Source organism: Notolepis coatsorum (assembly GCF_963971535.1).
Source record: "Notolepis coatsorum genome assembly, chromosome: 7".
In the NCBI taxonomy this organism is placed as follows: Eukaryota; Metazoa; Chordata; class Actinopteri; order Aulopiformes; family Paralepididae; genus Notolepis; species Notolepis coatsorum.
In genome coordinates, this window is record NC_140171.1 from 82,539,445 (window position 1) to 82,556,891 (window position 17,447).

Below are 17,447 nucleotides of genomic sequence, written 5' to 3' on the forward strand. Positions count from 1 at the left end.
CCTAAAAGCATCACAGTATTATATTGAAATGTAGCCTAACACGTATTAAAATGTCTTCAAGTTATATTTCAGTACCTCCTAAAAGCATCACAGTATTATATTGAAATATAGCCTAACACGTATTAAAATGTCTTAAAGTTATATTACAGTAACTTTACCTCCTAAAAGGACAGTATTATATTGTTGTATAAACAGCTCCACACGTTCCAGAAAATCTCCATGTTAGCGTGTAACTTAGTGTAATCCTGTATACCATCATGTGTAGTGTAATCTTGTATACCATCATCTGTAGTGTAATCTTGTATAGGCTACCATCATGTGTATTGTAATCTTGTATACCATCATCTGTAGTGTAATCTTGTATAGGCTACCATCATGTGTATTGTAATCTTGTATACCATCATGTGTATTGTAATCTTGTATACCATCATGTGTATTGTAATCTTGTATACCATCATGTGTATTGTAATCTTGTATACCATCATCTGTAGTGTAATCTTGTGTATACCATCACGTGTAGTGTAATCTTGTATACCATCATGTGTAGTGTAATATTGTATACCATCATGTGTAGTGTAATCTTGTATGGGGGTCATACCATAATATCTTTCAAAAATCAAGTACAAAGAAATCTTGTGACAGATGATTGATCAGTTGCAATTGAATTTTCTCACAACAGCAAAGTATCTTCAAATATGGCAATTACTTCACGCGTTTCAAGATACTGTCACCTTTGTGAACTTTTGTGGGATAAGTCACATTGGATCTAGGATTTTGTCAATGTCGGTTGTGTAGAGACAGGGTTCAGTGTTCAGGGTTCAAGTTTAAGTACTGTTTGACTTTGGCCCTTTCATCTGGAGAGCTACAGTCAAGAACAGTGGTTGTTGTTGTTGTTGTTGCTCTTGTTTACCTCTGGAGTCTTCTAGCTCAGTGGTTCTTCCACACACAACGTGTCAAGGATCCCAAAATTAGTCCACGGGCCCCAATTAAAAAAGATTTTGTTCCCAGGGAACCCACCTGGGCCCTATTCCCCGTACCTGGTTCAACTAAGTCGATCAAAAGTCCCATTATCCAGATTCAATTAACCTGGGCCCTATTCCCCGTACCTGGTTCAACTAAGTCGATCAAGAGTCCCATTATCCAGATTCAATTAACCCGATGTTTGAATCCGGGATTTTCCTGTTCCTCGAACGCTGATTCAGTCTCGTTCATTTGAACCAGACTTGAGACTCAGGATAATTGCGCGCGGCCGCTTCAGCTGGAAAGACAGCAGATGTCGATCGCAGAAATCCTGACTTTCTAACGGCATTGATTGATTGATTGATTTAAAACTTTATTAACAGATTGCAGAATGGGTACAATACAGTACGGCTCAATAGCCTCGCTGACAAGTTAAATGCATAATCTATAGGCTAATTTTAAGTCCCTCATTACCCCAATCAATCAGATTATATTTCTTTAAATGTGCCTGATGGCAGTAGGCTTAATAGAATAAATAATCGAATGAGATCTATTGCTAGCGAAAATAATTAGTTAAACTCTTTCAGAATAAGTAGATACAAACAAGCCCAAAGAGTATCTAATTGATAAGAATTAATAGATGCTTATGAGGATATCTGCACTGTATGCGCTCGGCTTAGGTAACATGTACTTTATATATAAATACAATTTTCAAGGCGCGACCCCCGAAATAACAGAGGCTTGGAGCCGGCTATACAGTTTCACTATTAATCAGGTTTTAATCTGTTTCGGACATAATCCATATGCATTGAATTGATTAACCTTTGGTTTATACCAGTGACGCATGTTCATCATCAGATAACAGTGCTTGAACAGATAAATGCATTCTCTCAAATGCATTAATGTGACGTCAACGGCTCATTCAATTGCTCAAATCTGTCAAACAGCGCATCTCATCAGACATTTTAATCCCAGGTACAATATCACAATAACGTGTGAGTGATGATACAATTCAACAATCCTCAGATTCCTCGTAATTCATAATCCACAAAGACCACAATCCACGCATAGACACTTCAATTTTATGCTTGAATGAAACACAATTCGGGCGCTCCGTTAAGCAAATCTACAGCGGAGAATATATGAAACTAATCAGAGCCAAACGGCCGATAGGTTTCATTCATTAAAAATATCCCAGCGGGATTCACATTTGCAATGCGCCGTTATTAAAATAACTACATGCAGTGTGTATCGCGACTCCGAGCGCCGTATATGACGTGCATTATTTTATTTAGGACAAAGTAAATCTATAGGCTGAATATGATTTATTATCAGCATTTAGGTATATTATTTTACATTTCAAAAGCCCCCTCTAGGAAAACGAAGCACAAAAACATCATTTAGAATGGTATAATGCAGATCTACACTGTGGTAATTATTTCAGGAAGCGAGCTGGCACTTCTTTGCGAGGGTGTGGCCATGCAGGTTATCCAGCTAACTGAACTTAACCCTGCTCTGGAGCAGGTTCAAACTTTCTGATCTGTTACCATGGCGATTTAGAAAATCCGACGTCGGGGAACAGAAATGTCTGGCTTAAGTCAAGCTATGCTGAAGATTATCCGGCTAACTCAGTTAGCCAGGTACGGGGAATAGGCCGGGCCCTGACCTCTTTGGTTGTTTCCAAATTCCAAAGCTGTCTACACTGTAATTGAGTAATTAACTGTCTAACTGTAATGGAGGAAGACAGTGATGTACCAGTGATGCGCTGGGCAGTTTTCCCCAACCTCTGCAGTGCCTTCCAGTCCAAGGCAGAGCAGTTACCATATCAGACTGTGACGAAAGGATACATGTGGATGATATTGATGGACTCTCCCACTGTATTATATCAGGTTCTGCGAGGAGAGCCCACCAAAAAGTTACACTTCTTCCCCAAAACCAAACCCTGGATACATTAAAAACCTAAGCTCAAGAAAGAGCAGCAAGGCATGGTGCTGGAGGGCTCCCCGGAGCATGAAAATTAGTTTAACATATTGTTCAACAGGTTTGACCAGGTGAGCTTTTCCCCACCCATTCCCCTACCCATCAGCACCGGTGTCCTCCCTCACCCCACAAGCATCCCCCCAGACAGCAGTAACCCCGCCCGCCCGCGTCTATTCGAAAGGCAACCGGTTTATGCGTTTTGCTCATCTGATTGGCCACTGACGTTTCTGGTCATGTGACATGTGCGCCGCCCATTTCCGCCTCGACCAGCAGCAAACTACATAACGCCTAGTTTATCACTGGTTAAGCTTAGGCGACTCTTTCGAAGTTGGTTAAGGTTAGAGTTTGGAATCAGGGCTGGCGTTCTATCGCCATGCTCTAACCTTAACCAACTTCGAAAGAGTGCCTAAGCTTAACCAGTGAAAGAACTTGCCGTCACACGATTGGTGCGACCAGAAACAGCAGTGGCCAATCAGAGCGCAAACCGCGACCGCGGAAGCATAACACACACACACACACACATCTATCGCTAACAGCCAGGTGAGGAGGCAGCTCTCCAGGATCAGCATGCACAAGGCCAGAGGACCATGCAGATAACAAGAAGCCAGAGCACCCTCAACGACTACAGGCCAGTCACTCTGATGTCACACATCATGAATTAATGAATGAAAACTTTATTTAACAGATTACAGAATGGGTACAATACAGTACGGCTCAGTACACACTGCCGCACTACCAAACGGTTAACCCTTTCACTGCTACAATACACAGAAGGTTAACCCTTTCACTGCCACACAACAGCCGGTTAACCCGTTCACTGCCACACGACAGAAGGTTAACTATTTACTATCACACAACCGACGGGGGATGCAGACCAGAGAAAGATGTTTGTCTTGTTTACATCAGGGTGTCATGGTTGCCTTATTTCACCTTTCTGTGAGGGACAGCTGTCTATTTTTGCTTTATTTCACCTCTCTGTGAGGGATAGCTGTCAATCCCTGTTCCCTGTGGTTAATTGCCTCATGGGTCGGCAGGTGTGTGGGCTTGATTGCACCTGATGCAGTCCAGCTGTGCCTATGGCCATGTGGAGTCTATTTAAGTTTGGAGATCGCAGTGTCAACTGCTTTTTCATTTCCTAGTGTTGGTTGTCCTTTTGGTCACGCTCATTATATTGAAGTGTAGTCTGATCTCTGATTCAGAATTGAGCTTTATGGTAGTCATTCTTATTTTAGGCTACTCACGTGATTCTACACATAAACTCCCTTAGTGGAGGTTTATTGTTTTACTTTTTCAAATATAAACTCCTTTATTAGGAGGTATCCTTGTGGCTTATTTACTTTTATACTATACCTCTTTATTGAGAGTAGTCCTGTTTTTTGGGACTTGATTTATTTTCTTAATTACTCACTTTGAGATTTCCACCTGTAAAGGTTGTTTTCTGTTGTTAAATTGTTCCCCTCTCCTAAAATATCTGCGTAAGCAGTCTAGTGGTTGTCCGTGTCACGGATAACTTTAAGAGTCCCTGTTATCTGCTCATGACCCACACACACACAGCCCTCACACAGGGTCCCCCATTTTCAATTCATAGTGACATTTATGACATACACAACATACATGACATCATGACATTTATGGCATAGGGACATACATGACACAGGTATAGTACTGTAACATTTGTGACATATACGATATGCAAATATACAGTACTGTTACCCATAGATCCTAACAGAGAATATATACATATGATAGGGAGGGGGTGGGTGGGTGGGTGGGAGGAAAAATATACATACGATGGGGAGGAGACTGTCTATTAGGAGGGGGTGGGGGGGTTGGACATTTATGGTGGCCAGTTTCGAATTGCGTAGGTGCTCTTTAAGAGCGGTTTTGAATGAGGGTAGGGATTCTCCACCCACCCACTCCAGCACCTTTATTACCATCCAGCCTCCGACAGGTAGCAGTGAAACTCACAGCGATAGGACTAGACCACGCCCTGGTGGCCTGGATCATTGACTACCTTACCAACAGACCACAGTACGCCAGACTGCAGGGCAGTCAGACAGATGTGCTGGTGAGCAACACCGGCACCCCTCAAGGAACTGTGCTGTCACCCTTCCTGGTCACCCTCTACACCTCTGACTTTTGCTACAATTTGAGCATGCGCCACCTATAGAGAAGTTCTCTGACGGCTCCTCCTTTGTCAGTTACATCACAGACGACAATGAGGAGAAGTACAGAGCCCTGGTGGAGAGCTTCTTAGGGTGGTGCGACAACACCAAAACAACAACAACACAGATCGAAATATCTATCAGCCTCAGGATTAATTGCATATCCTAATACAGTACCTCAATCCAGTGTCAGTACCTAAGTCACAGATGCCCCTATGCCCACTGTTTAGACATACTTTCATCATCATCATCATCATCATCATCATCATCATCATCATCATCATCATCATCATGGCACGGTGGTGTAGTGGTTAACACTGTCGCCTCACAGCAAGAAGGTCCAGGGTTCGATTCCCGCTTGGGGACCAGGTTTCCATGATGCCAGGTACCCAGGTGGGGTATCTCCCAGGCCTTTCTGTGTGGAGTTTGCATGTTCTCCCCGTGCTCGCAAGGGTTTCCCCCCCGATAAGATAAACCCAATGGAAAAACATGCACAACAACAGATCGCTAACGCTGTGGCGTCCTTGACGAAGACGGACAGGAGCACTTGGATTGGTTCCCTGGCGCGGCTCACGTTGACGCCTGTCTGCTCCTGGCTGCCCTTGGGGGGGAAGGACAACGGGATGGGTTAATCGCAGAGATGAATCGCATCGGCGATCCTACAGAGACAATGCATGCGTGTGTGTTCCGGTGTGTGTGTGTGTGTTGAGGATAATTGCCCTCTGAGCAGGTCCTGCATTATTATATTATTATTATTATTATCATCGAATGATGACAAATAGTGTAAGGCACGGAACACAGCATAACCCACTTCTTTCCCCTATATGCAGACAATGAATGGATCACTGACTTGGTGGGGTCAAGTTAACTCCAAGTTTATCAGGATGACCCATTTCACATATCAATATCATTATGTCTTACATAATTGAATGTGTCTTCCAACTGCTTTGTGAATGAGTAAAAAATTAACTCAACTGAACTGAGCTTGAGGTTAGAGTAGTGCATGTTGTTCACTGGTATGATCTTAAGAATAATGAGAATCCACCCCATTAGGGAATTTGTACTGAACTAAACTGCATTCAGGTACTGAACCAAAACGTTGGGGGAGGGGTTGGAAACACAGGAAATTATCACTCTATACTGTATGTGTTATGCAGCGCTCAGTAGGAAAGCCTGTGCAGAAAATATTTTGTATATCTATTTTTCGTATCTTATTGGTTTTTAGTTCTGTTTCAAATGGTCTTTTTTCATATGCTCCTTTTTTGTTTATTTTTACTTTGTCTTTTCTCCAAAGTGTCTTCGAGTTTCATGAAAACATGAAAACAACAAACATCCTTAAAATGATGAACGTCTCAGGAATGTATATGCTTGAGGCCAACATTCCCTCTCCCTGTTATCAGAGAGTTGAGTCAGCGTCTGCAGTGTTGAGTACAGTAGCAGGGTTCAACTGAAGCGAACTCTTGGCCATAGTATGTCATCCAGGTTGAATTAGTAACGTGTGGTTGTTCTTTCAGTTGTAAATGTGTTACCTGTATTTCTGCCTATGGCTGCATACTTCTTTTGTAGTAAGTACATATAGTGTGGGAAGCAAATGAAATCTGACATATCTGTTCACTTGTTCTTTCAACCCTGTGTGTGTGTGTGTGTGTGTGTGTGTGTGTGTGTGTGTGTGTGTGTGTGTGTGTGTGTGTGTGTGTGTGTGTGTGTGTGTGTGTGTGTGTGTGTGTGTGTGTGTGTGTGTGTGTGTGTGTGTGTGTGTGTGTGTGTAGCTGGCTGCCCTAGCGTGTGGGTTCGTCATGAGGCTGTATGCAGGAATGGAGGACAAAGGATTCCTAAGGCAGCTCCACCTAGTCGGCCTGGTGGCCCAGTTTGAGAGCCTCCTCAGCACCTACAGTGAGTAATATGGTACAAAACACAGTGTAGTACAGTATAGTTATCGTAACCCCTGTGTAAATGTAAATGTAACCCCCTGCACTTCAAAGAAGACAACTACCACTGAATCTGCACATCTGCCTCCGTCTCATCATGTGTGAATGTGTGAGTGAATGTGTGAGTGAATGTGTGAATGTGTGAGTGAATGTGTGAATGTGTGAGTGAATGGGTGAATGAGAGGCATAAGTTGCAAAGCGCTTATTATATAAAGTAGTCAATTTACCATCTTGTATCTTATCTTAAAGGTATATTGTTTAGGGGGTAATTTAAGCTGTTTATTAATATTTTTGGTAAGTCTGCGCATCCCGGGGTATGGACTAGTTCATTCATTTTTAGATTTGTATTTATTGTGGAAATTATTATGACAATTAATATGACAGGATTTATTGGAAATGTGGTCTCATCATGATAATTAGCTACAAGTGTTTTGGCAACGGTCTCATTTGTTTACTTTCTATATACAAAGGTATCACAATCAATATGTGATAACAATTATATATGTTGTTGAGAATTCTCCTTATAGCCCCTTGTAGACTAAACAAAGTCAACTTGAAAGGATATTTCAACTCTCAACATGTCAAAATTCAGCAGTCTGACTATCTAAGGTAATTTACAAGTAACAGAGTGACCACTGCTATCCCAGTCGTCCCACTGTCAAAACAACCATTCCTCCCCATGTGTCAGGCTCCTGATTCACCTCCATTGACTTCGGGTCATTGAGAAGCGCTATATAAATAAAATTAATAATAATAATATTAATAATTATTATTATAAAAATGTTGTCTTGTTTACAGATCGTGTAGTTCTCGTCAACCTTTTCCATTTAATTTAATTTCAAACCTTTATTTAAACTCGAAAGGCAACTGAGATTTCCCTCATTTACAGTCAAGTCGAGTGTACATATAGTTAAGCAAAAAAGAAAAGGCATATACAATCACACAGCATATACAATCATCAAGTAAGGATATCAATCAATTAAAACATGTACAACATGATTGACAATGGTTGGAAGGTTTTAAACTCTGCAACAGAGGAGAGAATCTCAAGCTTTATGGAGTCTTGGAGTTCATTCCATGAGCTAGGGGCATCATAGCAAAATGCAGATTTACCCTGTTCCGCAAACTCGAGGGACCTAAGGACCAACCAGTCACTAAACCAGGGCCCTCATTTATCAACGTTGCGTACGCACAGATATGTGCTTAACCCGTGCGTACAACCATTTCTAAGCAAAGTGTGGGATTTATCAATTTGAACGTGAACTTGACTTTGTGCTTATATTTACGCACAGCTCGGAGCATGCGTAGCTGACGCCCTGTGGTAGAAGATCGTTACTGCAGACGGACGGCATATGCGCTCCTCAGTTCATGCATTAGTTTCAACGCGGAAATAAGCTTTCGTGCATTACTCCCGACACTGGCGCATGTTCTGTATGAACCGTAATTCATTCATTGTGAAATAGCGACAGTAGTGTAATTATAACGGGCTCATGCGCGAACAAGAGGTTGGCTTGCTTGCAGACGCAGAACACCCACCTCCAAACGCCATTAAATATTGTTTCAAATAAAAAGCGACATACTATTATTTTGTGTCATGTTTCCAAATAAGATTGGCCACAACGAAATGTTTTCTACTTCAATTTGTTGGTTAGAATAGATTACCTCGCTCCGTTGAAACTTCACTGAGCTCCGCGCACAGACGTGATAATAATAATAACAACAATAATAATAATAATAATAATAATAATAATAATAATAATAATAATAATAATAATAATAATAATAATAATAATAATAATAATAATAATAATAATAATAATAATAATAATAGCTTCATTTTATATAGCGCCTTTCAAGAGACCCATGCAAGGTCGCTTTACATAGATAGGGGGGGGGGGGAATAACAAAGTAATAAACATAGTGGACAGACTATGTAAATATGGGATTCAAGTTAGCGTTTTTATTGATCACATAGGCAGGCTATACATAGGCTACATGGCACGGTCCATCGTGATATTGTAGATGGATCGAGTAATATACTGTTATTACTGTACCACCCATTGTGACAACAGCCTTGTGAGCTCCTACACACAGACATGATGGAATTCAAGTTCATGTTTGTATTGATCACATAGGCAGGCTACACATGGCGTATAGGCTACATCATACATGGCAGTGAGATTCATTGTTCTTGTATATGCTCTCGTATTATTGTTTATATAGGCTACCCAATACTATATATCATACCATATATAACCTATATTATATATATACATATATTATTTATTTATTATTTATAATTTTTTACACCAATAATCAACATTATTCTTTAAACTTAACCATGTCATGAATGTCATGCATCAAAAATGTTCAAACAATATATCCAACTGTTGTAATGTCAAACATTACAGGCCTACAGCCCATGTAACACTACAGACCGCAGAAACACCATTTCCCAGGGTGCACCGGGGCCGCATGTCAAACATTTCATGCTGAGCTGAGCTAATATGCTAACATGGTAGCTAATATGCTAGGGAGCTAACAGCTAACATAAGCAAAGCACAAATGAGCAAGCAGAGCACATGCACATAATAAAGCAAGCAGAGCACATGAACATAAAGCACGCAGGGAAGGTGAATGTAAACATACCATTGGGCTATCACGTTCCTGGTCTGACTGCAGCCAACTCACTGAGCACAATGAGCTGACTCAATGCATGTCCTCTGGGGCTGCCCCCATAGATGCCAGACGGTAAACCAGTCAAGCCCTCCCGTGCTGCCCGCATAGATGCCTGATATCAATTATTATTTCTTTACTCCTAAAGTTCATTTAATTTCAATTTACTTTTGAAAATAGTTGCAAGGAGTACATTTTATCATTTAGGGGACATTTCAATTATACCATTTGTTTTGGATAAATAATATATGAATTTTGAGTCAATAAAATACATTTGGCTCTCTTTTCTCCTAAAGAGGTCGACACCTCCCACTTAAGTTCCTGATCGCTTGGCTTGATCAGAAACGTACTTCACATCAGAGATTTACCCATCTTAATGACACCCTTTTTGTAAGTTTTTTATTTGTATTTGTATTTCTTTTGCGGAGTGTGTGTAGACGAGCAAGCATAGTCCAAAGTCAGCCACGTCTCTTGGCAGGTGTGTGTGGTGCCAAGATCGATGGGGCATGGGGTATGAATGCTCTAAGTCTTCATGTATGTGCGGAGTGTGGGGCATGGTGGTAGCGCATGGCATACACCAACCAGCCAAGAGGGGGGGTTAGGGGTGGTGACCGGATCCAGGGGCTTGGGCGATGAACTGGGCGAGGGGTGTGGGCAGGGAACTGCATCAGGGCGGCTCAGGCAGATGAGTTTGGTCCTCCACGGGGAGGAGGACCACCAATCTTCTTACATCTGTCCTGATGACGGTCGTGGGCAGTGGAGCACTCCTCTTCTTCTGTCCACCTGCAGGGGAGACGATGAGGCCGGCACATGTCTTGATATCAGCGTCCCTGACGATCCCTTTCTAAGATTGGCCATCAGAGATCAGACGGGACAAGGACAAAGACAAAGAGGACAATAGAAAAGGCGGCAGGTTCAAGAGGAAGCATAGAGGACGGATAAGTGGAATCAGAATAAGGCTAAAAAGTTCTGCTTACCGGCCGGAGATCCCATCGATTCTGTTGGCAAATGTACGTTCGCTGGAGAATAAGATGGACGATCTCCGTGCAAGGATTCGATTCCAACGAGATGCAAGGGACTGCAACATACTATGTTTCACGGAGACATGGTTGAAGCCAGCAAGACCGGATCAAAACATCATCCCATCGGATTCCTTCTCCGTCTTCCGAGCTGACCGAACTGAAGAGTCAGGAAAGTCCGTTGGTGGAGGGGTTTGCTTCCTCACTAACAACGGCTGGTGCAGTCCCAAGGAGGTGAAGATTCTTTCCCGCTCCTGCTTTCCGGACCTTGAACATTTGTCCCCCGGGAATTCACAGCCATCATAACAACTGCAGTTTACATTCCACCACAAGCCGACACCGCCAGAGCTCTGGCCGACCTACAGGACTATTTCAATCAACACCAAAACAAACATCCGGATGCGGCTATGATCGTAGCCGGGGACTTCAACAAGGCTAACCTGAAAAAAGTTATGCCAAACTTTTTCTAACATATCAAATGCACAACTAGGGGGGGGACACGTTGGATCACTGCTACACCCCTTTCAAACAGGGCTATAAGGCAGTAGCAGCGCCTCCGTTAGGTAAATCAGATCACAACGCCATATTTCTTTTACCAAGCTACAAACAATCAGCCCGAGAGGCTGTTGTGTCGCCAGAGGTGAAGCAGTGGTCCGAGAGCTCAGAGGCCACGCTACAGGACGCACTGGGGGGCGTAGACTGGGGGATGATACAGTCGAGCTCCAGTGACGTCAGTGAATATGCTGATGTTGTTGTTAGCTTTATAGCAACATTAGCTGACGGTATTGTCCCCACAAAGAAGGTGCAGGTTTTCCCAAACCAGAAACCGTGGGTGGACAATTCCATTCGAGTGGCCCTGAATGCTCGTACCGCTGCTTACAACTCGGGCCGAGCATCGGGAAATATGGAAGAGTATAAGGTAGCAGCCTATATGCTATGCAAGGAGGTGCAGGCTGCTAAACGGTGATATGCGAACAAGATGGAGACACAGATGGCACAGAACGACACGAGAGGCTTATGGCAGGGAGTACGAACGATAACTGATTATAAAGTCAGCCCCCCTCAATAGTGAGTGCCGATGCCTCACGTTAGCTCACCGGCTAATGACGTCACTGCCGCGGGAAGGGGGGGCTCATCCACGGGGGGGGGGACACTCTCTCATTGACGGAACACAGCGTGAGATTAATGTTTAAAGCCCAACTTGCAGGTTAAACCCTACTCTTCAATTATGGGTAGTTTACATCATTGGTATCTAATTTAATTATTTATTTTTTCCATTTGACGCCGGAAATGCCACTCCGAAAGGGGTAAAAAGGTCCACGCACGAATAACATGCACGCGCGAATCAAAAAAAGCTTATCAGGGCCATGACGTCACGTCGGGTATCTTTCCCCTACTTCTGATCCACTACAAGGAGTTTTGACGAGTGCAGAAAGCTATTTCCTTGATCCAAATGGACGCCTTACAAGACGCAAATGGGTTTAATCGTCGGGAGACCAGCTACAACTGGTTGAAACAAGGTAGTTATTTTTAATGTCGTAAAAAAAGAACTACATTTACCACTAGGCAGCCTGTTGTTCAGTACAGCAGCGCTACTGGTCTGTGGGCTGTCGCCTTATCCCCGGGTCATAGTACCAAGCTGGCTATATGGCTCTGGCTAACGTTACCCCGCTAACGTTAGCATTATGGCTACTGTCGTGCATGTAAAAGAGTTTTGGGAACGAGTAAAATGTGTAGGTCCTCTTCTCAGACCTGTGAGGCAAAGCACTGCTGCCCACACATCCTGCCGGCTAGCAAGCTATGCGCCCCGGCATGTTGATACGATAGTAGCCCCTTTAGGTGCACTCGGTGCATCAGTGACGATAGCTATGAGCTAACTAACGCTACAAGCTCAAACACCTTATAACTACTACTATTGTCGTGTCCATAAGTTCCTTGGCAGAATACTTGTGATGACAAAGGTATACAAAGAGGAGAGAACCATTTTAAATCGGGTGATGTTATGAGTTTCGGCTACCAAGCTAAGCTAAGCTACGTTAGCTAACTTAGCTAGCTTCTAACGTGTATACACAATATGTACAACGACACAATGATTTTCATTAGTACAAATATGGTAACATGGTTGTGGCTTTTACAAATAGTGGTTAGCTTGGCTATGATCACGGAGCAATAGTGTTGTTAGGTGAAACAGATACATTTTCATTCATTACTCCTCGGCTAGTAGTAGCAAGGCTCTCTGCTTCCGGCCACTACCTGCCTGTGACTCTCAGACTCTCTGTGTGTGTGTGACTCTCAGGTGCCCTCCACCTGCCGTGACGATGATTAAAATATCCACGTGCGTGGTGATTGTGTTGGGCAGACAAAATGTTTGATAAAAACGCTAAAACTGGGTCAATTTCATTTTTTTTTTCTTCTTCATGAAAGTCACCGTTGGCCTAGTCCACATTGTTTATTGAACAAAAATACAACCTGCAAGTTGGCCTTTAAGGGTATAAATACTTGGAAAGCGGCTGGCCCAGATGGGATCAAGTCAAGTCAAGTCAAGAGTTTTAATTGTCACGGCATACAGGTATACAATGAAATGCGGGTGGTCTTGCCCACAACGATGTGCAATACAGTGGTACACATATAATAGAATAAAAAAATGAAAAAACAACATTGTGCAGTAAACAGGTAACAGGTAACATGGAGTGACATCTCGGTATCTGTACATAGTTATTTACAGAGCATATGGGACATGCTAGTTAGCTTTGGTAGTGCAATACACTGTTCCTGTTATTCTAATTTAAAGTGTCCTTTCCTTTGGCCATAAGTGTGCGTGTGTGCGACATGAGTGTGTGCCCGCTCATGTTAAAGTGTTAAGTGGCTGCTCGTGTGTGAGCGTGCACAGCGTGCGTGTCGTGTGTGTGTTCATGTGTGCTTGTGTGTGGATAGTTCAATGTTCTGAGCACTCAATGTTCATTGTTCATGGCTCTGATGGCCTGGGGGAAGAAGCTGAGCCTAAGCCGCTCTGTCCTAGTAGCTGGGGTTCGCAGGCGTCTGCCTGACCTCAGCAGCTGAAACAGGCTGTTATTGGGGTGGTGAGGGTCTTTCATTATCCTGCAGGCTCTGGATTTGCACCTCTTGTTGTATAGAACCTGCAGGGGGGGTAGTGCAATACCCGTGGTAAGCTCGGCTGAGCGCACCACTCTCTGTAGGGCCTTCTTGTCCTGTGCCGTGCTGTTTCCATACCAGGCAGTGATGTTTCCGGTCAGGATGCTCTCTACAGCTCCTGAGTAGAAGGACTGGAGTATCTTCCCCGATACTCTGAACTTCCTTAACTGTCTCAGGTGGTAGAGGCGCTGTTTCGCCTTCTTTACTACTGTGTCTATGTGTGTTGACCATGTCAGGTCCTCTGAGATGTGGACCCCCAGGTACTCAAAGCTGCTCACCCTGTCCACGGTAGCCCCGTTAATCATCAGTGGTGTGTGCGTCTCCTGCTGTCCTCTCCTATAATCCACGATCAGCTCCTTGGATAACAGGACGAATACTTAAGTCCTGTGCAAACCAGCTGGCCCCAGTATTTACATTCATATTCAATATATCCCTGGCTGAGTCCGTGGTCCCTGCCTGCTTCAAAATGTCAACCATAATCCCGTTGCCAAAACATTCCTCTCCAACAAGCCTTAACAGTGCCGACCTTGTTTACATTTTTACCCCATTGAATGCCATCATCCACTTCAATGTTAGCGTTAAAAAACGCCTAATCTATGTTTTAAATTATGGCTATGTGTCTAATCTGCCCGTCGCTTATCAATGACTTGTTTGCAGTCAACATTGTCGAAACGGATTGTTTTTTAATCGGTTCATATCCTTTTTATAGCATTTCGAAAAGCTATCGTTCTCTCGAAAATTTTCGGAAAATTTAAAGATTCCCCCATAAACTGCATTTATTGGAATATTCTCGAATACACTAGACACGTTGTCATTTGTTGGCCTATTTATGAATCGTTTTCAAATAAACGCTAGATTATCGCTAGTATATGTGTACTTATGCACGCTATAGATGCGGGCTGAAAAATATATTCTCTCATTTCCTCAAGATCACACACACACACACACACACACACACACACATAGGGACACGCTGTTATCTCAGTGAATACAGCTCCAATTACCCCAAGACTGGTAACATAGACTCCTTACCTTAGATCAGATGTTCTCCAAAAAGATTATTCCAATTCCTTATCGCCATTCCAAATATCGATCGTGTTTATTGATTGATTATTGGCTGCTGTAAATATATATTCCAGGCTGCTTTCCGTCTCGCGATCAGATCCCTCTTGATCAGACGGCTCGCCAGCACAATGGAGCCAGTTGGCTCCACCTCTACAGATCTACAGATCCCAGGTCAGTCTAATCGACTGACCTGCAGTTACACAGGGATAGACGATAGGGGGCGCTTTTTCCCCATCTGAGCTCCTGGAGGGGCTGCTGTACCAACGGGAGACTCGGTTGATGAAATATGAATTCAGATCGCTAATAAAAAAAATCAAACGACATTTGTCGTCATCGGCACTCAATGGGGGGGCTGATAAAACGACAATTGTCGTGGCTGGCACTCAAAGTGTTAATGACTACAGACCGGTGGCACTTACCTCTGTGGTCATGAAATGCTTTGAGATGCTGGTCAAGGATTACATCTGTGCCTCCCTCCCTAGTAACATGGACCCACTGCAGTTTGCATACAGGGCAAACAGGTCCACTGACGATGCGGTCTCTCAAGTACTGCACAACACAATATCTCACCTTGACAGTCATAAGGGGGGCTATGTGAGATTGCTGTTCATTGACTATAGTTCAGCTTTCAACACCATAGTCCCCACCAGACTATTTGACAAGCTGATCGATCTGGGTCTGAGCTCCGCCATGATCGCCTGGATCCTGGACTTTCTAAGTGACAGGCCCCAGGCGGTCAGGGTGGGGGGTCATACCTCCTGCAAAATCACCCTGAGTATCGGGTCCCCCCAGGGCTGCGTTCTGAGCCTCCTGCTGTACTCACTGTGCACACATGACTGTGTGGCCAGGTTTAGCTCCAACTCCATAGTGAAGTTTGCGGACGACACAGTGGTGGTGGGGCTGATCTCTAACAATGACGAGAAGGCCTATCGAGAGGAGGTTGATGAACTGGCACGCTGGTGCCGGGACAACAGCCTACTCCTGAACATTGGTAAAACCAAAGAGCTGATCATGGATTTTAGGAGAATACAGCAGGGGACACACACGCCGTTGTGGATAAACGGGGCTATCGTGGACAGGGTGAGCAGTTTCAAGTACCTGGGAGTCCACATCACAGAGGACCTGACATGGTCTACACACATAGATTATGTGGTGAAAAAGGCGAAACAGCGCCTCTATCACCTGAGAGAGCTAAGGAAGTTCAGAGTATCGGGGAAGATACTCCACTCCTTCTACTCCTGCAGTCTCAAGTCAAGAGATGAGGGAAAGTTCTGTGGAATGGTAATGTTAGACCTCCAGAAGGCATTTGATTCAGTGGATCACAACATCCTGTTAATGAAGCTTAGGGCCCTAGGCTTTAATGAGGCAGCTCAGAAATTTATTGGTTCCTACCTAACAGGGAGACAACAGGTGGTTGATATAAACGGAGTACTCTCCAGTCCTCGGACAGTAGATTGTGGGGTCCCGCAAGTGAGTGTTTTGGGTCCGCTCCACTTTCTCCTGTATATTAATGACCTGAAAGCAGTTTGCTCATGTGACCTTTTTTTTATATGCGGATGACTCCGCCTTACTAGTGTCTCACAAAGACAAACAAGTGGTTGAGCAGACATTGAGTGCAGAACTAGAGAAGGTTAGCGACTGGCTAGGCTACAACAAGCTGTCCCTCCACGTGGGGAAGACTGAGTCCATTCTATTCGGGTCAAAGGTCAGGCTCAGAAAATTGCCAGGTTTTAACATTAGAATAGGAGATACTGTTCTCACAGACAAAACATCTGTGAAATATCTTGGTTGCGTCCTGGAAAACAGCTTATCAGGGGAAAGCATGGCTCACCAAGCACTTACAAAGATCAATAACAGGACTAGATACCTAGCCAGAATCTCTCATTTTTTAGATCAGTCAGCGATGAAGATTCTTGCTGGAGCACTCATACAGTGTCACTATGACTATGCGTGTGGCTCCTGGTACAACAGTGCCCCCAAAAGTCAGAAAATAAAACTACAGACATCACAAAACAAGCTAATCAGGGTAATACTAAGGCTACCTGCCCGAGCCCACCTTGACCCATCACACTTTGAGATCATGAGATGGCTTAAGGTGGAAGACAGAGTAAACCAGATAGGGATGTGCCTAGTTCACAGAATAGTGCATGGGGTAGTGCCAGTGTACTTCAACAACTACTTCAACCGAATCAGGGACACCCATGCATACCCAACTAGGCGCAGCTCAACTGACTTTGTGCCAGTCAGATTCAGGAGCTGTATGGGGAAGGAGTTATTTCTGTATTCAGCAGCTGTCTATTGGAACAGTCTGCCCAGTGACCTGAAAATCGTAGACAATGCCGTTAGATCATAGGTGTCAAACTCATGGCCCGCGGGCCAAATGTGGCCCGCCACGTCATTTGATGTGGCCCCCAAGAGCTCATATAAAAAAAATAATATATATATATTTTTTTTTAAACATTAATCTTGGGTTAAAAAATAGCGGTGTTAAAAGAATTGTG

The 17,447-nt window shown here is 43.6% G+C and overlaps 1 protein-coding gene across 1 annotated transcript in view; it reads left to right on the plus strand.

The window, feature by feature from the left end:
* Positions 1-17,447, plus strand: part of inpp4b (inositol polyphosphate-4-phosphatase type II B) — a gene marked incomplete at its 5' end in the record, with an annotated part of 822,779 nt that overhangs the window by 756,792 nt on the left and 48,540 nt on the right. The window contains one exon of the mRNA XM_084318315.1: positions 6,875-6,998. Coding sequence (XP_084174441.1) covers positions 6,875-6,998 — 124 coding nt within the window. The remainder of the gene's footprint in view (positions 1-6,874; positions 6,999-17,447) is intronic.